Source organism: Ictalurus furcatus, chromosome 6 (genome assembly GCF_023375685.1).
Source record: "Ictalurus furcatus strain D&B chromosome 6, Billie_1.0, whole genome shotgun sequence".
In the NCBI taxonomy this organism is placed as follows: domain Eukaryota; kingdom Metazoa; phylum Chordata; class Actinopteri; order Siluriformes; family Ictaluridae; genus Ictalurus; species Ictalurus furcatus.
Genome location: NC_071260.1, coordinates 4,382,427 through 4,404,556, shown reverse-complemented (window position 1 = coordinate 4,404,556; position 22,130 = coordinate 4,382,427). Strand labels below are relative to the sequence as shown.

General features: G+C 41.8%; 1 protein-coding gene across 5 annotated transcripts in view; it reads left to right on the top strand.

Moving 5' to 3' along the window:
• The window catches only part of znf385b (zinc finger protein 385B), a 211,487-nt gene extending 189,585 nt beyond the window's left edge, over positions 1-21,902 (top strand). For 4 of the 5 annotated variants that reach the window (XM_053626271.1, XM_053626270.1, XM_053626274.1 and 1 more), the window contains 5 exons: positions 6,232-6,415; positions 14,679-14,942; positions 18,919-19,100; positions 20,278-20,379; positions 21,690-21,902. In XM_053626271.1, coding sequence (XP_053482246.1) covers positions 6,232-6,415; positions 14,679-14,942; positions 18,919-19,100; positions 20,278-20,379; positions 21,690-21,902 — 945 coding nt within the window. The remainder of the gene's footprint in view (positions 1-6,231; positions 6,416-14,678; positions 14,943-18,918; positions 19,101-20,277; positions 20,380-21,689) is intronic. The other variant, XM_053626272.1, reaches the window with a different exon arrangement.
• The last annotated feature ends 228 nt before the right edge of the window (positions 21,903-22,130 follow it).

Sequence of the window (22,130 nt, the reverse complement as noted above, 5' to 3'; positions counted from 1 at the left end):
AGACCTTTTCGCTGTACTCGTGTTCGACGTCACGTGACACGTCTCAGCCCGAATTTGCGGAAAATCTGTGTCGATTTTGAAAACTTGCAAGCTCCTCCGAATATTGCTTCGTTTGCTTGATTTTTTTTTTTTTTGCATTCGTTTCTGCGATCGCAAAATCCTGGAGCGACTGAGAAATATTTTTCAGGAAATTTCATGCGAGTTTCATGCTAATTTCATCCCCAGTCATCTTGGACTTCATTACTCTCGTTCCTTGCTCCGGTTTGAGACGGCTAAGTATGCTCAAGTCTGATTCAATATACGGTATAGTACTTCGCCTGGATGTTACAGACTTAAAGCTAAAACTCTACTAAAATCAACAACGACCCTGATGCTTATACTGAAGATCTTTCCAACATACAGCACTGCTGGACTCTACAGTATACAGTTGTACAAGAGTAATGAGCATGGCTTCCATTTTGAGTCCGGGTTCCTCTCAAGGCTTCTTCCTCATGTCATCTCAGGGAGTTTTTCCACCGTCGCCTCTGGCTTCCTCGTTAGGGATAAATCTATATCTATATCCACATATCTGCAAAGCTGCTTTGTGACAATGTCCATCGCTACAGTGCCCTCCACTAATATTGGCACCCTTGGTAAATATGAGCAAAGAAGGCTGTGAAAATTTGTCTTTATTGTTTAACCTTTTAATCTTTTGTTCAGGATCTGGAGAGATTCCGTATGGAGAAATGGTCTCAGCTCCCTTGCCATGTATTCTCCAACTTCACTGGGCATTATCTTGGCAAAGGGAGGTAGCACAAAGTATTGACTAAAAGGGTGCCAATAATTGTTGCACACCTATACTTAACGAAGATATTTTTGTTTTGATAAACCTGTGTTGTGTTTGCAATTGTTTGATATCCATGACAGCAGAGTATTTTTGTGAACCCTAACCCTTTGTTCATATTTACCAAGGGTGCCAAAATTACAGTATATAAATAAAATGTACTTCAGTTGAGTTATTTCTAGAATCCATCCATCCATTTTCTATACCGCTTATCCTACAGGGTCACGGGGAACACCCTGGACGGGGTGCCAATTCACCGCAGGGCACAATCACACACTCATTCATACACTACGGACACGTTGGCCATGCCAATCAGACTACCGTGCATGTCTTTGGACTGGGGGAGGAAACCAGAGGAAACCCCCGCAGCACGGGGAGAACATGCAAACTCCGCACACACAGGGCCACGATGGGAATCGAACCCCCGACCCTGGAGGTGTGAGGCGACCGTGCTAACTTTTAAGCCACCTTGTGCCCAATTATTTCTAAAATGATTTATCTATTCAGGATGACATGGAGATGTATTATCAGTCATTTGAGAATAGTTTAAATCTGTTTTTCTTTTGAAACTATATGGGGGGAAAAAATGAAACTGGGTCTGTCACACAGAACCGTTTGCTGACAGCTCATACTTTTCCTCATGATTAAAGCGAAACAATAAAAGACTAAATCCGTATTAGACATTATTCATCAGGGATGATTTGAGCGCCAGGAATAACATATCAACTGTTTCCTGTCTAATTCATTCAACTTTCATACAACATCAAAATGAGCTGGGATTTGAGCCTAACTGATGTCTCAGCATTTTCCTTTGTCGAATCAAGCTACTGCCCACCTCATTTACATACCATTTGCAAAAGGTACGTCCTGATTTCCTACATATGCCCATCTATATGAAACACACATGGAATATATAGAATTACAACTTGATTATGCTAAATTATACACGAATAGAATTTTGATATGAGAAAAGGGTCTCGTGGATAAAAGTACAAATTCAAACATAAAATAACGGGAAGATGGAAGGAAAGTAGAAGGAAATTTAGGCAATTATGGAAATAGAAGGGGGGCTGAAATGGAGACGAAGTGAACCACTTGTATGTTAATCTTAATCATTAACACGATCTTCATTTTGTGTTAAAAACCTGTGTCGACTTTTTCATTTCAATTCCTTTCATCCACGTGTTGGTCTATTTTCACGTTGGTTAACAGTTTCCTGTATTTCCCACAATGCCATTCGGCTACCTGCTGATCGTGGCGCTTCTGGGAATTAGCTCAGTGATGCAGTGGCACTTTAGTCTGTCAAGCTTTGTCACCTCCTCATCTGTACACTCTGTTCAAACAGATCAGCTTACCATGTTTCACCTTTCATCCTAATAACGCCATCAACGCCAATGTGCTCCTTTCTCAGATCCGGTAGATCGCTAATTAGCTGTGAAAAAATAAGTTCCCTTTACATCCTAAGCACAATAAATCCACCAAGGAATGGCTCAAAAAGAAGAAATGGAGGGTTATGGAATGTTCTAGTCAAAGCCCGGATTTGAATCCCAGTGAAATGTTGTGGGGGGATTTGAAATGCGCAGTACATGCAAGAAAACCCTCAAACATCTAACAACTAGAATATTGCATCAAAGAGTGGTCAAAAATTCCAGCAAACCAGGTGGACAGCTATGCAAAACGCCTACAAGGTATGATTTCTTCTAACGGGGGCAATACTAGCTTCTGAGACCAAGGGTGTACTTACTTTTTCCACAGAAGCATATCACATCTATTGATATTTCCGTTGAATAAATGATTGAAAAAGCTAATGTTCAGCTACATATTCAGCATCTGAATTTATTTGTGACGTCACCGTCCACAGTAGTGGTTAATGGCTCATATGAAAGAAGACGCTCATGGCTATAAGAATGAGCATTTTTTCATAAGTATTTCATTTTTATCCATCAAAAAAGCTTTAGTTGTGCTGTCGGTTATATCTCTCTACCAGTGTTATTGTGGAGAGGTGTGAATTGTTTGCCCTGTAGGGGGCTCACACACCTCCTCTTTCCCATCGCCTGCTCAGCAGCAGCTAAACACAGAGTCACGATACTCTACACACAGAAACCCAACAGTGTCCCGACTCATCTCATACCAGACTTGCAGCGATAAAATAATTCATTTGGTTGTACCGACTGAAAATGTCTAAGTCGCTTTACATTCCGCAGGCGGAATGGGAACGTCAGTGTACTGCAAGAAAGTGTGAGGGGAAATACCGGAAAGAAGAGGACTAATCCTGCACGCCATAGACCGCAATTCCCAGAACACTCTCACCTTCATTCTAATCACGTACACCTGCATCCAATCACAGCCACAGTATTCAAGGACTTTCCATTCACTCACTCTTTGCGAAGTAATTGCTCAGTTTCACTTTATCACAGTACCATTCTGTCATTACCAAGCATTTTATCCTGTATTGCTGTTCTGGTCTTTTGACTTTGTTCATTCCCTGGTTTTTGTACTTTGGTTACTCTACTCTACGATATCCTGTTTGCTGATTGTTTGTCCTTTTTGCCTGCCTTGACTTTGAAACTGCCTTACATGTTGGATTTGTTTGCTGGACTTTATATATTAAAACTGCGTTTGCATCCGTCTCCGCCTCTCTGTTATGACAGAACGTGACCGATTACTTCGCCTGCACCATGGATGCAGCAGGAAGGCGCAAGTGGCATAGCACCAGGATAGCCATGCCAGCGCTTAATTCGGTCCTTTTTTCCCCAGTGGACTTTTATGTATCCCCTGGATCTGTATGCTGGCTTTTCAGTTTACCCGCAATGTTTTCTGTTACAAAGCCAGCTATATTTTGCTATCCTGGTGGACCCCAAGCCCGACGAGAAGGGGTTCACCAGCCCGCCAGTGGGCGGAGCTTCTTATCACCACTGGATATAGTGGACTAAGTAGCATATCTCAGTTAGTGGGACTATTAATATAAGTGTTCGGGAATGCTGAATTCACCCCCAAGCTTAAAAAAATTTTGGGGGGAGGGCCAGCCTGTTGGACAAATCTGTCTCACGGTTTACCCCGTACTACGAGAAGGAACCAGAGGCCGATTGTTGTTCTGGCTTTTTGACTTTGTTCCTTCCCTGGTTTTCGTACTTTGGTTATTCTACGATATCCTGTTCACTGATCGCCCGGCCCTTTTGCCCGCCTTGACTTTGAATCTGCCTTACGTATCGGATTTGTTGCTGGACTTTATATATTAAAACTGCTTAAGTGCATTTGCATCAGTCTCCGCCTCTCCGTTATAACAGAAAGTGACAAACAGGAACGCATTTAATCCTAATAATATGCATTTAATTGTTTTCAGATCCATCCATCCATCTTCTATACCACTTTATCCTTTTCAGGGTCACGGGGAACCTGGAGCCTATCCCAGGCAGCATCGGGCACAAGGCGGGGTACATCCTGGACAGGGTGCCAGTCCATCACAGGGCACAATCACATACACACTCATACACTACGGACATGCCAATCAGCCTACCATGCATGTCTTTGGACTGGGGGAGGAAACCGGAGTACCCGGAGGAAACACGGGACGGGGAGAACATGCAAACTCCGCACACACAGGGCCACGGTGGGAATCGAACCCCCCCGACCCTGGAGGTGTGAGGCGAACGTGCTAACCGCTAAGCCACCGTGCGCCCCTTGTTTTCAGATTTAGTTCTAAAATCAATTCTCAGAGTTCATTAATTAATCAATTGAATCTGTGAGACCAAAGCTACTTTAAATTCTGAATGCAAAAAGAGGAATTCTCTGTCAGTCACTGTGGGGTTTTTTTTTTTTTTTTTTAGGTTCACGGTTGCATCAGCAGCACTCTCTGTCATCTTAAATGTTCATCTTTACTCCTTTTGACTCAGTGAGTGTGTGTATTGATTGTGAAAGTTATGCATCTTTCAACAGAAGCACATCCACGTCCTATCTGAAATAAACGCAGTTTTCTTTTTTATTACACTGCAGAGTGTTGTAAATGTAGGGGAAAAGCAATGAAAGATAATGCGGGCCGAGTTGCTGCATTATTCTCATAACGGCCCCAATTTATCAGCTCTTGACAGGGGTTTCTCGCAGTTTTGCAGCTTTGTAGCCTCTGACAGGTCGTAGAGCGAGAAATATGCTCGTTCCATCTCTTATAGAGAAACCTGGGGATAAAATGCTGATTATGGCGGATTATAAAACTGCGGACTTGTATAACGCAGATAAGAATAGTCCGAGAATGACAAATTGTTAGGTAGGACTCTGAGGATGGCGAGGTTAATTACAGAGAATCTTCAGATACTCCGTAAAGGAAACGAGAATCTCTCAGGGATTGTCTGAACACCGTGAGAAAGCTCCGAGCCGTGTAGTTAGAATAAGCTTCGGAGAGTGTCTGTATTTGAAGTCCTCAGAGACTTGGCGACTTTGATCTCGTGAAAACGAGAACGTGAGCCGCGTAAGTCCTAGCAGACTGAATCTCAAAAGGTTTCTAATCCTTTATAAATGCTCATTTTCCCTATAAATCCACAGCTGAAAGTGAACCAGACTCTAATATGAGCTCGTAAGACTGGCTTTCGGTGACTGTAGACTGTTCGTGTCCGTTTAATCAGTTCTCATCGCTTTGTGACCAGGTTCAGACGTCCACCCATATGTCTCCCAATTGTGCCGGATTGTAGAGATAAAAATCTCCATTTGTTTTTTTGACGAATCGAGATAGTTATGAAGGATTAGCATGTTATTCAGATCTACACAGAAAAACAGCATATTATCCTCTGCTTATATTTATAGCACATAAATACAGCCATTAAAACCAACTGATATAGTGGTAACTCTACGGTTAAGGTTCTGGGCTACTGGTTAGAAGGTTGTGAGTTCAAGCACCAGCAAGCTGCCACTGTTGGGCCCTGGAGCAAGACTTTTGACCCACCTGCTCAAGGGGAGCTGTATCATGACTGACCCTGAGCTCAGGCTACTGCTTCCTAACAAGCTGGGATATACAAAGAGAAGAATTTTCACAATCCTATCCTTGTCAGGGCTGGCTCTATTGCTGTATTCGGTACATCCATACATCCATTTTCCATACCGCTTATCCTACAGGGTCGCGGGGAACCTGGAGCCTATCCCAGGGAGCATGGGGCACGAGGCAGGGTACACCCTGGACGGTTCACCTGTATTCGATTATAATACACATACAAACACCTGTAATTTCCCAATTCTGATATTCATCTAGATATAATGACCATCACACTGTGTTTCAGTGGTTTTAGGATGAATCTCTGATCCTGGCATCTCATCCCAGATCGTGTGTGTGTGTGTGTGTGTGTGTGTGTGTGTGAGACATACGTGATGCCAGTTGTTGAAAATGAGCCTCATTTGCACGGTTCATTTGTTCTCCTTTGTAGAACCAAGCCGAGGCACACTACAAAGGAAGTAAACATGCCAAGAAGCTCAAAGCACAAGAGTCCACCAAAACTAAGCAGAAAGGCGGAGCTGGTTCGGACAACGGCGCCAAGCCAATCAGCACTGGTCCTTCCCCCGCCCCCGCCTCCTCTGCTATGGTCACTGACAGCACCTCTGACCAATCAGGTTAATCTCAACCTTTTTGTTCTCATCACCTGCTCTCATCCTCTTCCTCTTTCTCACATTGGCCTGCACTGTGTGTGATCCTGCATGCTGAACATGTGTGTTGTTGGGTTGACTTGTTCTTCCCTCACTGTATATTTGTACACTGCGTGTGTGTGTGTGTGTGTGTGTGTGTGTGTGTGTGTGTGTGTGTTTCCAATGTTGAAAATTTAGAGCTATTATTGAGCTTAGCAAATAACTGCTTCTTTGTCTAATGAGCAGCCCTTTAGCATGATTGTCTTTTCCATCGACGTTTCATGACGTTTAACCAAAGCATGAATTGTTGAGAATATTCTAAAGGACAAAAACCATTATGAGAAAAATAAATTATCATACACAATCTGAGTAGACTGAGCCAAAATTCGCCAAATAATATAAAAGTCGTATAATTACCCAGCTGTTTTTGCTGGAAAAGCGCCGCTTTCGGTAGTAAAGACAAAACTAAATGCATCCTCATCTTCATTCACTCACTCAACATGAAAAGGCGTTTTATCCCAGTCGGGGTGGCGATGGATCGCTGGAACACCAGGTACAAGACGGGAATAGACTCTGGATGGGACGTCAGTTTATCAAACACATTCACGCACCCATAGGAACAGTAGCCGGTCCACCTACCAGCATGTTTTTTTAGGCGGGAGGTTGGGACGAAACCGGAGAACCTGGAGGTCTTGTTTGCGTGTGAGCGTGAAGCATCACAGAGGATGAACACACTTTCATCCTCTCTAGATACGGTTGGCTTTGCTTACTCTTCTTGTCCAATCAGAATACGCTGCTTCTTAAATGTGGATTTCTTTTCTCCTTACCTGTCATTTGCACAGGAGTTCCTACATGAACTTGATTTGATTCACTGGCTTAAAGCGAACCCGGAACGACTATGGTTATATAATGATGCTTGTTTCCTCCTATGGATGTCACGATGCATTTCATCTCAGGTTCGCTACTTAAAAAAACAAAAATAAGATGACTATTAAGAAAACATGTATGGTATAGACTTAGTGTCGCGTTATAGACTAACGCAGATATTCATCAGTAAATTGAAGGTGCTGTTGGAAACAAGAACATTTTATAATAGTACAACAGCTTCTGGGAGCAGACATATGGAAGAACGTGAAACATTCACACTTCATTTCCATGGTTGTGGGTGTAGCTAGTGGCTAAATTAAGCTTAAGGAGGTGGGGGGATCTCTCTCTGTGCCAGCAACATACTGTAGGAACAGTACTGTTCAATTTATGTTTTAGGTTCTCAACACTCTCAAATGATATTATAGAAAATGTGATTCCAACTAGATTCTGATCACCGGTTTCTGTCCTAAGGGCTTAATTTAGCTCTCGGGGCTTGTTGTTTTTCCGTTTTAGCACAAAATCATAGCAGAAGATCTTTTCATTATTTTCTGGCAAAGATACACAACACACTACACGAAAGTCCTTAAATGAACACGTTTTCCCCTAACGAGCAAATGTCAACGCACGGCAGTTAGCATGAAATGAAACGAAAGCATTTCTCTGTTCTGTAAAACAGCATGAAAGCTATATTAGCTCATTATTATTGTTATCATCTTGATTATACCGTGCTACGCTTAACATTTATCCAGGAAACTATAGTACTGGAGCTTAGCTACACTTGCAGAGGTTCACGTGCTCCTCTCCGTTCCGTTGCACGCAACCCCCTGGGTATGACGTTAATGCCAGTGGAAATGTACCAGGTTTTATAGCATACTGTAAGAGCTTGCGCGTACACTCCTAGAATAAAGATCCTGGACTAATATTTCTCCGTGTAAAAAAGACAGCTAATATAATTAACCGTGTTTGGAATCTGGGCCACAAATGGCTTAAATGCAACCAACCACGTCGAATGTTAGTACAGATTTGGACAGATGTGACACAGCTGCAAGTTCTGTTCCATATGCCGGTTTGAGATCCGCATGAGTCGATTGCTGGCATTTGACGCCGGTATGTGGGCCAGATGAAGCTGGAAAATTTGGGGCATCAACAGTGTGTTTTCTGGGGCATAATAAATCTAACTTATAGTCTCGAATCTGATTGGTCAGATGGTGCGGGTATGTTTTCTAGAACAGCAGCTCTGACAGCCGCAAGCCTAGTTCTAATACCTCATTGTTTCAATACTAGCAGCTCATTAGCTCTTAGGGAGACTCGGGCAGATTCTCTACATAATCTGAGGGTTTTCTGTAAGGAGATGTTGTAGTTACCATTTTCGGAAGGACTCTCCAGTGTCAGGGTAACAGTCAGGGGTGTTCCTTTAAGCTTTCGGACACGGGAGTATCTTTCGCGTCGGTTCTCCGTAACATCTTGTGTATTTCGCCGAAAGGAATAGAGAGGCTGGTGATGGAGCAAGGTTTATAGCTGCTATAATGTGAATGATAACAATGACTAATGTAATATAAATGTAATAATAAATGGTTAGAAAGTAAGATGCATTGTTTTAAAAATAAATAAATAGTGACACTAATTGCTGGCAGATTTCTTCAGGACATTCTGGACCATGCTAAAATTAAAATCAACTTTGCAATGTTAATATTAACTCCACTATCACTCCATAGATTAGACATATGCACTATATACAAGGCAGTATGTTGCGGTGTATATATACATCTTCACTAAGGACAGTCACAGTAGGGTGCTCCAGGGATGAGGTATATCTGTGGGCCAACCCCCGGGTTGTCAGCATCACCCTGGTTCCCTCGACAAAAATCCAATAGGATTTTTTTCCATTGGCTTTTAGATTATTGCAGAAAATAAGCTCTGTGACCTACAAAGGTTTATGATTCTTACACGTTTTGTTCATCAAGATAGTCTTCACAAATGAACACAGCTGCGTTTTGAAGCCTAAATACATTCGCCAGAAGTAAAAAAAAAAAAAAAAAGGTAAAGCTAAACATACTATAAATGGAAGTAAATCTACAATCTGGAACGTTCGAGTCGGAATAGTTTGCAAGAGCGCGAGTATAAATGCAACGACGCTGTCGTAGATGAGTTTTCCTGTTCGGCGTGACGATGTTTAATGTCTCTGCAGTCCCATTTAGCCGCTTGTTAGCGATCGTCTTTTTCACGACGTGTAAAAGCTTGACAAAATCACGAGTTTGGTATTACTGATGAATTTGATGCTGTAGAATAAAACATGGAAAAAAATATCTTGAGCTTGTGTTAAACGCAGACCTTATTTCAGGCATTTAACCAAAAACCCGCTCACAAAAAAAAACCCCAGTGACTTTGGGACGATGGAACCGGAAGTGCTCAAACTCGTTTGATTTGGTGTTAGGTGTTGATTTGGTGTTAGGAATCATTCCTGCAGCACTTTATTTATTAGTCTCACAAGCTAGCTATAGTCTCATACGTTGTCATTTAACATGGCTAAGAACCACCTACCTCCACAGGACGAGGGCGTTTGGCTATCACTGCAACCAAATTACAATAGAGTTTTGTCAAAGCCTTGTTTATTCATCTCTAGCTGCTTTAAACAGGACCTTCTAAAAATTGGATGCCATGATTTTTTATGAAGTCACTATATATTGGTCCGAATGGCTCATTTGCTTCAAAAATTTGGTCTCCGAGTGCAATATTAGTGCACGTAAGTGTGACTAGCCAGTCAGATTGTAGACTTCAAGATTCTGAAGCTTGTGGCCAGATAGGTGTACAAAAGGTAATCGACACTCTGTGTTCTGTAAGTGAAGTGTCTGAACTTGACTTCCACTAGTCCATCACTTGTCATACATTGTATTTAGGAAGCTGTGTTTGCTAGCTAGCTAAGGATGTAGCAGCCAGACCAAAGTCATCCCAAATCACATACTGCCAACGAAAATGATACCTTTCTATTGATTACCGTAGTTCCCATCGGTAATAAACCATTTTTGACATACCGTTTAAGCATGATGGCATGTGGTTGTCTGGAATTGATTCATAGCCTATTTCAAAGAATGCAAAAACGAGATCTCCGCCCCGTGCAGAGACACGCTCTTCAGAACTCCCACTTATTCATCCGCGGACAGATTGGGATGCTGTATGTTTATTACTCATTATTATGCAGCATCTCGGCACGAATCGAGCCAAATGAACGTCACGCTGGTCCACAGATGGCCCGCGGGTCCTCGCTGCCATAGCAGCTTCTTAACACCAAGCTCCAGCTCTCTCCCAGAGGCCTGATGTTGTTGCTGTTCATCATCTCAGACCTTTAGGATACTTCACACAGGAAACCTTAGGGACAGAATCATGAAAATAGCTCCAGCTATTTACGTAAGAGCGTTCTCCTTATGTAAGCTCTTAAAGCATGGCGTAGTGCTGTGGTGTCTGTAGACAAAGCTGTCAGAATGGTGCATCTTTTTTTTTCTCCCCCCCTCGTGATTCTGAGATGCACCGTGACATTGTTACAGCTTACAGTATGTCTCATATAAACTGTGTATAGCAACAGATGGGATAATTGGATACCATATGACCTGCATAGTAGGCTTACGTAATAAACTGGTGACTTCCATAGAAAGGCTTTGGTTATTAAGTTCATTTCAAGTATTGTATCATATTAACACTTAATAGCCTCACTAGCAAGTTACAAAGCAACAGGTAACTCCATTCCTGTAGATATTTTCAATGGAGTTTGTCTCCAAGTAAAGACAAATAGAATAACAAGTTACAAATGCAGCTTTGGTCAAAAAACATTCAAAAATGAAGGCTAGGTAGCTTCACTGTTAATATGAAAGGGTATCACTTTATTATATGTTTTGTCCACTTTTGACCCTCTAGTCAACAAATAATCAACAAACCTTCTATCCATTATGAACAACCTGTCAGGTGACTGTCCAAATTGTCCATGGTGTGTGAATGTGGATGTGATTGTGCCCTGCTATAAGCTGGCCCCAATCAAGGGTACCAACCCCACCCCCCTCCCCCGCCCCCCGTCTCATGTCCCGAGTTCCCTGGGATAGGCTCCAGGCTCCCACGCATTCGTGCGTAGGATAAGTGCTACAGGAAATGACTGGATGGATGGAAAATGTTATACAGACAGTGGAGTCCAAAAGTCTAGTGAAAATGCTTCTATTTTACATTCTTTTTTTGATTTAGAAAATGTAATAATTTGATCATGTAATTGATTACATTATGTGCAATAACCATATTTACACGAATTCCACAAGTTCTTAGTATTTGGTATTTCCCCCTTTTGCTATAGTGACCGTGAATTTGAGCTGGCATGGAGTAGCTGGTGTAGTATTTACAGTAGTTTGTAAAACCTGATGATTATACACGTTATATCAAATCCATCAGCGTGTCGTCTGAACCTGCGCTTTAGTGGAATGGACTCAATAAGACTTAAGGAAACTTGACCTTTAGTGCACAGCAGTTAACATGGTCACTATCCCAAATTTGCTAAATAGAGACCTGGAAATAGTGCAGAATCTTAAATATTTCATATTCAAGATATTGAACATTTACTTTCTTTGTTTTAAATATTCAAAAAATTCTAAAACTTTTTTTATTTCCCAATTTAAAAAAAAAAAAAAAAAAAAAACCAGGTTTTCAGTGTGGTGTTAGACTTTTTTTGTGGTGTTAGACAATCTGTATACTATACAGTAGCCTAAACATTTGATCTAAGACCACTGTAGCCCATTAGTGATCAGAGTAACAGCTCCTATATATACCCCCCGCCCCTCCAACCCCGGAAAGGAAGCTTTGAAAGTTAAAAAAAAAAAAAAAAAAAAAAAACCAGTGAGAACCCTCCGTGTAGTTTTGGACAAAAATGTATTTATCAGGGTGTCTTTGGATGGTTTTCGCTTCCTAAAGAAGTTCTAGTTGGAAGCTTTTGTGAAAAAGGGAAGGCTCCCTTTTTTTTTTTTTTTTTTTTTTTTTTCTTCTTTTCTTCAAGGGCTAAGCGCCTGAATCTGAAGCTCACTTTTTAAAATAAAAAAAAGAAATAAAGAAAGAAAACATCATAGAAGTTCCCTATCAAGGATGGTTTCCATTTAGGAAGGGACGAATCATTAGCTGTCCAAAGGAACCTTTTTCTTTTCGGCAGAAAAATAATTTTGCAATTTACTCTCTAATAGCACTGAAATAAGGGACAAATAAATAGGTGTTCTATCAAATTTCTAAGGACTGAAAATTAGCGTTTCATTATAGATGATTTCGCTGGTTTAGTGAAGCAGTTCCTGTAAGTTCCTGTAAGCTGAGATTTTCTCCTACAGTTGATATTATACACTGTTAGTATACACTGTGACACAAATACATGCCTTTATGTTTGAATAGAATGATCCGGATCAGCCTTTTCCAGTTTCAAAATAAAAAGTCAAGAACAGTTTCACAGTTCACACAGTATTCATATTTTGTACGTACATTTTCTAGTTTTACAGCACTGCATTTGAACCCATTTCTCAAACTCCAGGGTGCTTCGACTGCCTGTCTAGGGCAAGCTGGCTTGCCTTATTTATTACAAGACAACGGCTAGAAACAGCTCTTTAGGAGATCCGAGTAATTAAAAGCACTTCGGACTCGGAGGTTCAGGGCCATGTCGTTAAGAAAGTACGCTATCTCGGATCAAGACGTACGCCCTGAACGATAAGAGAAGGTCCTGGCCCTCATGCTGTGCAGAATCTACCGCCATGAGAGTACTTTTTATGGGGTTTGTTATGGGGGCATTGTCACATCATTTTAGATGAATCCAGCCCTGAGAGCCATTTCATCATGAGGAAAGACTCAGAGCGAAAACCTCTAGCACTACTGCAGCGATAACTCTGATATAGAAACTGGAGCAACACCCCCAAGGAGCCTTACACAGCACCGTACAAGGCAATACGACACAGTACAACACAGCACCACACATCCTGGCTGACAAATCCATAGTTGAGGAGTTAAACATGAGTCAGTGCGATGTGCAATGTTCTGGGCACCTCATGACTGTCTTATCTCTCTCTCTCTCTCTCTCGCTCTCTCACTCATATTCTCTCTCTCACTCTCTCACTCTTTGTCTTTCCAACCAGCCATCGGTTGGACCAGCTGAAAATAAATTTGATTGTGAGGCTAAAGTCGGTCCTAAACCGTATGTTGAGGGGAATTCAGTCGCACCACAGACCGTTAAGATACGTTGTAGTGAATAAAGTGATTGGAAATCAATTGTCGCACAAAATATCCGTATTTCACCATCACCAGCCAAATCATAAACACGATCCCACGTAAACAGGAAATATTACATCCACGATCAAGACATGTTGAGGCGCATAATGTTGGGCTTATTTCGGTTTACACCACCTAAGGTATAAACGGGTGAGTTCTCGAATCTGATTGGTCAGAAGGCGTGCATTATTTCTGTATACCAGCACTGCTCGGACTGCAGTTCAAGCTACACAAGTGTCAGGATATTATTAATAATGATAATGAGTCTTTATCGATCACATGTACATTACAGCACAGTGGATTTTTTTTTCTTCGCATACCCCGGCATGTCAGGAAGTTGGGGTCAGAGTGCAGGGTCAGCCATGATACAGCGCCCCTGGAGCAGAGAGGGTTAAGGGCCTTGCCCAGCAGTCCTGGGATTTGAACTGAAGACCTTCTGATCAGTAATCCAACGTCTTAATGTGTCTGATTGATCTAAAGTAAATACTACAAACCTTTTAAAGTAGTGAAGTGATGCTTTATTTACTGTTCATGACTGACGTGACATCACGCGCTGAACTCAGGGATGAGAAGAACGTCCTGACTTTGAGTAGGAATTTCCAGATTTCCATTTTCTTTGTTTTTTCCTAGTCAGAGTTCGGAAAATCGGAGTTACGATCTTAAGTTGAATGAATAATAATAATAATAATAATGAGGGGAAGAAGGGAAAAATACCAAAACAATGATAATAATAGTATGGCAACAGGATAATAGCAGTAATAACAATAGTAACAGTGGAGATTAGCATGCAGGATCGTGGATTGTGTGGGGGTCTAATTAAAATGTGAACATTTCTCCTTTTCGTATTTTCACAGAAAACTGGAATCTCTCTCTCTCTCTCTCTCTCTCTCTCTCTCTCTCTCTCTCTCTCGCTCATATTCTTGTTTTAATGGAATAAACCCCATGGCTTATTTACGTATTTCCAACACTCATAAGACTGTATGTTGGTTTGGTTTAATATAGCCAAATGACTCATGGCTCAGAAATATTTAATTTTTTAAAACTCTCTTGAGGGCCTTGTGTTGATTCTTAATTCTCTCTCTCTCTCTCTCTCTCTCTCTCTCCCCCTCCCCAGCAGAGAAAAGCCCAGAATCACCCAGCGCTCCCAAAGCCCCTGTCTCTCCACGTTTCTTGGTGCCTGCCTCTCCGTTAGCGTCTGGCACCTGTAAGCCGAATCCTGCGCCCTCAAGCTCGCCGGCAGAGCACAAAGCCAGTCCCAAACCGAGCCAGGCTGAACCGAGCGCAGAATCCGAGGAGGAGAAAGCCAAGAAACTGCTCTACTGCTCGCTGTGTAAAGTGGCTGTCAACTCCCTGTCGCAGCTGGAGGCTCACAACACAGGTGCGCCAAACATTTGGCAACTTTCCCTCAAGACTGCCTTGTGTTCCTCACTCTCATTAGCACCGACTGCTTAGAACGGTCGGAGGTTTGTGAGCATTCGGTCTCTCGCTACCTGTTGTGTTCGTTCTGTCACAAGGACATGTCTCATCGAGCTAAAAAAACCACCGAGGTGTTAATTGATATGTTTAGAATGTTTGATAAGATACGATTTAAACGTGAGCTAAATATAAACTTCGAGCTTGGAATCATGATCCAGGCTATTTCCATGACGTCGAAGTAACAGCTCAGACTTGCTGAGGAAAATTTTATATATTTGGGTGCCATAGTCGAAGCTGCTAATGAATTTGCATGTGTGATATTCATGGCGTTGAGTGTTAAATATTTCTACGTTTGAGTCAGTGATAGTATAGCGTCTTCTGAGCATCTGGCATTTTAAGCTGATAGATGGTTTTGCAGATCTGAAATGATGAGAGTATGTTGTTGCTTCTCAGTTGAGATTTTTCTTTCTGTTTATTTGCTTGCGCATGTATGTTGGATGTTGTGGTCACACCTGTTTTCTGTTTTGGTGTTTACTGGTTGTGGAGGAGCTCCAGTCCCAGGCTTGGGCGGCGGATATCCTGGCCTTGGTCTTGCGTGCATGATGTGTTTCTTCCCACTCGATAGGTTGTGGCATCCGGTCATGTTCGTTGTGACGGTTGTTTGCGTCTGTTGATGTTTGGGGCCATCGTTCTTTCGGGGTCTTGAGGCTGCTACACCTTGTTTAGCAATGTGTGTGTGGTCTCTTTGTGTGGTATTAGTGGTGGTGGTGTACTATGATGCTGCTGTCCTGCTGGCTGTGTGGGCCTACAGTGATTCTGATTTCTCAGCTACATCTCTGAAATGAGTTCAAAGCAACTTATGAAGGACAGGAAAATCTGATGATGATAATAACAACAACATTTTACAGCAACACGCTTATCCAGAATCTCATTTATACAACTGAGCAGTTGATGGTTAATGGCCTTGCTCAAGGGCCCAACAGTGGCAGCTTGGTGGTGCTGGGATTTGAACTCAAGACCTTCCGACCCTCAGTATCCAATGCCTTAACCATTGAGCTACCACAGCCACAACAACAATAAAAATTATAATTCTTCTTCTTCTGCTTCTTCTTGCTTACAAATGGTCCAGTTAAATAACATAAAATGCATAAAGGTCTGGATAAGTTACTAACAAGACTGAATAGTGACAACAGTTACCTTCTAAGGTTCATGGCTATTCGCATATACAGTACTTTTCTGTCCATTCAGTTTTAAACATTCTGTTTTCATTGTGAACAGTCCCCTCCGAAACTATTGGAACGGCAAGGCCACTTCATTTGTTTGTTCTGTACACCAAAGACATTTGGGTTTGAAATCGAAAGATGGATATGAAACAAGTTTAGAATTTCAGCTTTTATTTCCTGGTCATTTTTTAATCTAGATGTGTTCAACACCATAGAACATAGCACATTTTGTACCAGACCATCCAAGTTTAGGTGAGCAAAAGTATAGGAACAGATAAGACTTGAAGTAAATGAAAGTAAATAACACTTAATATTTGGTTGTGTATCCCTTGCTTGCAATAACAGCATCAAACCTGCGACTCACTGACATCACCAAATTGTTGGTTTCTTCTTTTGTGATGCTTTTTCCAGGTTTTTACCGCAGCCTTTTTCAGTTGCTGTTGTTGTTTGTTTCAGGTGGTTTTTCCACTTCAGTGTCTTCTTCAGGAGATGAAATGCTGCACAGTTGGGTTAAGATCTGGTGATTGACTTGGCCAGTCTAAAACCTTCCACTTCCCCCCCCCCCCCCCCCCGATAAAGTCCTTTGTTGAGTTGGCAGTGTGTTTTGGATCGTTGTCGTGTTGCATGATGAAGTTCCTCTCGATTAATTTGGAGTCATTTCTTTGTAAATTTGCAGACAGAATGTTAATGTAAACTTCTGAATTCATTCTGCTGCTACCATCAAGAGTTACATCATCAATAAAGATGATTGAGAATGTTCCAGACACAGCCAAGCAAGCCCAAGCCAGTACACTACCTCCACCATGTTTCACAGATAAGCTTGTGCGTTTTGAATCATGAGCAGATCCTTTCTTTCTCCATCACGTTTGTGTGTTTTTGGGTTTTTCTTCACAGTTCTCACGATGTTTATGTCATGGGATATTGTTGTTTTCCTTGCCAGACCTATTCACTGTCCAATGGGTTCTTTCTTTTTCAGGACATTCCAAACTGTTGTATTGAATTTTCCCTCTTTTCTCAGCTTCAAAATGGCATGCTTTTCTCCCATAGACAGCTCCCTGGTCTACATATTGGCTTATCCTTTTTAACAACAAATGCAGTCTTCACAGGTGAAACTGAAGGCCAAAACCAAGAGTAGATGTTCAGAACTATTTATTGTTTAAACAATCAGTCTAACAGGTCACACCTGGAACACTGGTCAGTCACACATTCCAGTATTTTTGCTCACCTACAAATTGGGTGGTCTGATACAAAATTTGCTATGTCATGTAACACATCTACATATGAGTACCAGGACATAAAAGCCGAAATTCTCAACTCTCTTCTCATCTTCATCTTTTGAGCTCAAACCCAAATGACTTCAGTCGACAGCAAAAAGAATTGAATTGGCCTTGCCGTTCCAGTAGTTTCCGAGGGGACTGTTTGTTAATATGAGAAAACGTTCTCATGTCTGACCTAATGTCTCTAGCCCTATAGCTAGTCTCTTTTCCAATGCTGCCTTCAGCTAAATAATGAACATAAATGCATGTGATTGGATAAACTGCAATAGAGGATCTGCTACAGAAGCTGTAGTGGTTCATGTTTAGGGGAAAAACAAAACAAAACAAGTCAAACAACAAAAAAGTCAGGCTTCTGAGTGCTGGAACAGAAGCGCGTTAGCTCTGTCGTCCAGAGAGTCATGAGTTTGAATCCTGATGATATCAAAGCCAGAGTCCAAGAGAGCAAAATTGGCCGTGGTCTCTGGGTGGGAGGGGCCTACACTCTCTCAACCCTGTCAATCACAGTGGCACTAGCCAGTCATGGGCATCTGAGAGCTTATGCACATGCTAGCCTTCAGAACAGTGCGATAGGAGAGAGTTTGGCTAAGTCTAGATCATTTTATATTCTCATTTACTTGTCACTACAACTGCATTCTGCCAAATTGTGCTGCTTACTGACACTGTTGTTATTTCACAGATGTTAACGAGGCCCTAAGGTAGCATAAGAAATATAAGAAAAGTAATATCTTACTACTGTAATCATAAAGACTGCCCTGTGCTCATCCCAGGACTCTTATTCACAATCTGCTCACACTCTAGATCCTTTCAGCACACTTGGTACTGTTTGTGCTCACTCTTCTACACCTGTATACTACTTTAATGAGAGATATACTCACTGTCTTGTGTCAGCCAGAAGAGGACGGGTTTGCTGTCGAGTCTGGTCCCTCTCAAGATTTCTTCCTTTCTTGTCGTCTTTTTCTTCGCCACAATCTCCACTGGTTTGCTAAATGGGTTTTTGCTAATCTGTGTTTCTGTAAAGCAGCTTCAATTAAATTACTGATTTCGTCTTATATTGGAATAAATTTACATTAACGCTTATGAGAAAATCCTTATTTAAAATCTTTTACGTTTTAAAATGAGACACACTAGGAGATTTCCAGTTTGGTTTAATGGTGTAAAAAAAAATAAATAAAATATTTTATATATTCGCAAGAATATGTATGTATATTTCCATAAATATATTTTATACTAATAACTTTAAAAGCCGTGTTTGTTATTGCTAGAATTTTTACAATGTATTTATGTGAAATGACTGAAAAATGGAACAAGAGATGATGTGCCGTCGGAGCACACGCTGCTCAGCGGTTGACTGAGAACGTGAAGGTTAAACCTGGTTTAAATAATATTTTCTGACAGGAGTGAGATGTCATGTGATGTCGGCTCTGATCTGTCACGGCAGGTTCGAAGCACAAAACCATGCTGGAGGCGAGGAATGGAGCCGGCCCCATTAAAGCCTACCCTAGGCCTGGCTCCAAACTCAAAATGCAGGCCAATGTTCTGAAGGGTTCGGGATTACAGAACAAGACGTTCCACTGCGAGATCTGCGACGTCCACGTCAATTCAGAAATCCAGCTCAAACAGGTGTGTGTGTGTATAAGTCTGAAACTGGAAGAAGCATTTCAACCAAAACTGCTAGTAATTCTAATTGTAAAAGAAAAGTTAAAGGATCCTCTTTAACTTTCATGAACTGCTTGACCTAGTACAATTCAGTACCATTCTATTTTTAATTCATTCTTCACTAAAAGAAAACCCTGACCGTGTATAACATAACCTGTTCTGCAATAGACAGGTGCAAATATTTATTAGCATGTATTATATGATTAACTGCGTAATTAGCTGCGTTATGAGACAGCATATCTTATATGAGACGTCCTGCCTTCATTATCAGTGCTGTATGTTATTTTTACGTAACTGTGGTATAACTACATTTCATTTCAAGCCTTTAAAGGTTGTAGTTCACACACTTATTATAAATGGAGCCGATCAGCCGAGATGTACGTCTTTGGTGTCTGAAGTTATGGGGTTTCATTTTGTCCTGGCACTACAAGGCTAACGTACTTAAATTGAAGAAGTAGGCAGCAAGTGAACAATGAGTTCTCAAAGTTGATGTGTTGAAGTAGGAAAAATGGGCAAGTGTAAAGGAGCTGAGCGACTTTGACGCGACAGGGGCCAAATTGTGACAGTTAGTTAGACGACGGGGTCAGAGCATCTCCAAAATGGCAGGTCTTGTAGGGTGTTCCCTACCATGTATGCGGTGGTTACTACCTACCAAAATTGTTCCAAGGAAGGACAACCGGGCACCCATGGCTCTCTGATGTTCCTGCTACTGAGATCGAGACGATTCCGAGTAGAATTTCACCCGAGTTTATCACAAGACTAGTACTGTTGATTCGTGGTCTCGGTAGACCTAGACCAGTCTTGTGTACCACAGTACTATATCTAGCTGTAGATAAAGCAAACATCTAGTGTAGCTGAGGCTTTAAGCATGCAGTTTGGTCAGTTGTTAGCTATAATATTCTCTTATTTGTTAGCCTTGTAGTCCGAGTAAAAACTGAAGAAAGGAACTTTAGACGTTACGCGTGTCTTGGCTGATCGACTACGTTTGCAGGGGAAACCGTCTAAATGCCATTTTTCTGTTAAATATTTTCATATTCCACACATTAAATGAGTTGAATACAAAATGCTTGATTATTGTTTTTAATCCTTGTCTTTTATTATTATTACTATTATTATTTTTTTTTTTTTTTTTTCCCCTCAGCACATCTCAAGTAGAAGGCACAAAGACCGTGTGGCAGGAAAACCTCTGAAGCCCAAATACAGTCCTTACAACAAGCAGCAGCGCAGCTCCAGCTCCCTTGCAGTAATGCATTATTTATCAACTTTGTAATCAAGCGCTTTCATCAAGAGATGCTCGTGTGTCAGGGATCAGCGGTGTGAGCCATCGTGCGCAGTAGTCTGCTCGCTAACAGATGCTAATCATACGTTCCAGGGTGGTTAATGCGTCTAAATGTAAAAATCCGGCCCTGAGCTGCATGACCCCTCCCACATTACAGGAGTTTTTATTACATATATAATGTGAAACATATTACCCCAAAGCCAGTTATGCTGCTTGGAAGTAAACTGGATGCAATGACGTCTGTAGAGTCCAGAGCAAATCTTTATTTATTTATTTTTTTTTGTATTTTTAAAATTTTTAATAGAAAACACAGGATTTCTAACACGTTATCGTCACAGATATGAACAACTAACTTGTTTATCGGACATCCGACGACATTACCAACTATAAAAAGATGAAATGTTTGACGTGTCATTAAAGGTTCGAGATTAAAAACTGTAGATATTAGGTTGAAAACCGTTGGAGTCCTTTAATGCGTCGGAAAATGAACATTTAGGGGGCGTTTTCACACCTGTAGGTGTGTGCTTCGAGACTTTATATTGTTACAGTGTTGTATTTTCTCCTCGGCTCGGTTCACTTTCTCAAGGCAACATTTCAAAATGTGTTTATGCGAGTGACGTGTGAGTAAACTGTCCTCTCATTGGTCAGAGTGCTCCCGTTTACGTTCCGGGGTTCTGCTCATAGCGGTCATCCATCACGATGTACAGACAGCAGCTCCGTGAACTTATTGTAGTTTTCTTTTTTAGCTGTAGTTATTATAATGTATCTAATTTATTTGTTCCACGGAACGATTAAAGCCCATCTCCTTGAGACGCTCGCTAAACACCTTGTAAACTTCGGTGTTTTTATGCCGTATTGAAAGTTGTTCAGAAATATGTTCGTCAGACCAGGGGTATTTTACCTCGTCTTTGGTCCAAGTGAAACCACGTTTCATGTTGCAAGCCATGAGCAAAACAAACACGCCTTTTTTTTACGCAACACGGTTCCTATCACGCATTGCTATACATGTTGGTATGTTGGGTCCGTCGCTTTCTCACCACAAGCGAACCGCTCCAGGCTTTGCAACCGGACCGAGACCACCTGAATGAGAGTGTTTTGGTGCGGATCCGTGCCGTGTCTATATATGTCTAAACAAACCGAACCAAGGGAGACCATGCACCCGGTTCCGAAACAAACGCTCCAAAGGAGCCAGATGTGAAAATGCCCTGATTGTTCCAGTTTTTTTATTTATGTATCAGAATCCATATTTATTTGGTGTCTCTTTCTCTGTTCAGGCTAAGCTTGCACTCCAGAAAGACCTCGTGAAACCCATCTCTCCAGCCTTCATCTCCTCTCCATTCTCCTCCACCACGATTCCGTCCATCTCGCTCCACCCGCGCCCCAACACCTCCATCTTTCAGACTCCGGCGCTGCCAGCCTCCTTCCTGCGAGGGGCGCCGGGGCCCATCCGGCCCTCCAGCAGTTCCATCCTCTTTGCCCCGTACTGAAAAATGCTGAGGATGAGAGGCTGATGCTCTGACCTCGGACCTCTCAGGCATGGAATACTCAAGAGATGGCACAGCCTGAGAGAGGAAGGTGTGTTTGTTTAGAAACTATTTGATGGTCCAAGTCCTCATGTGCTACTGGAAGGGGGGTTTGGATTCTTGTACAAGGAAAAATAAAAATCCTCTTTCTCTCAATGGTCCAAGTTCCCGTGAGGTGCTCGGGGAGTGTTT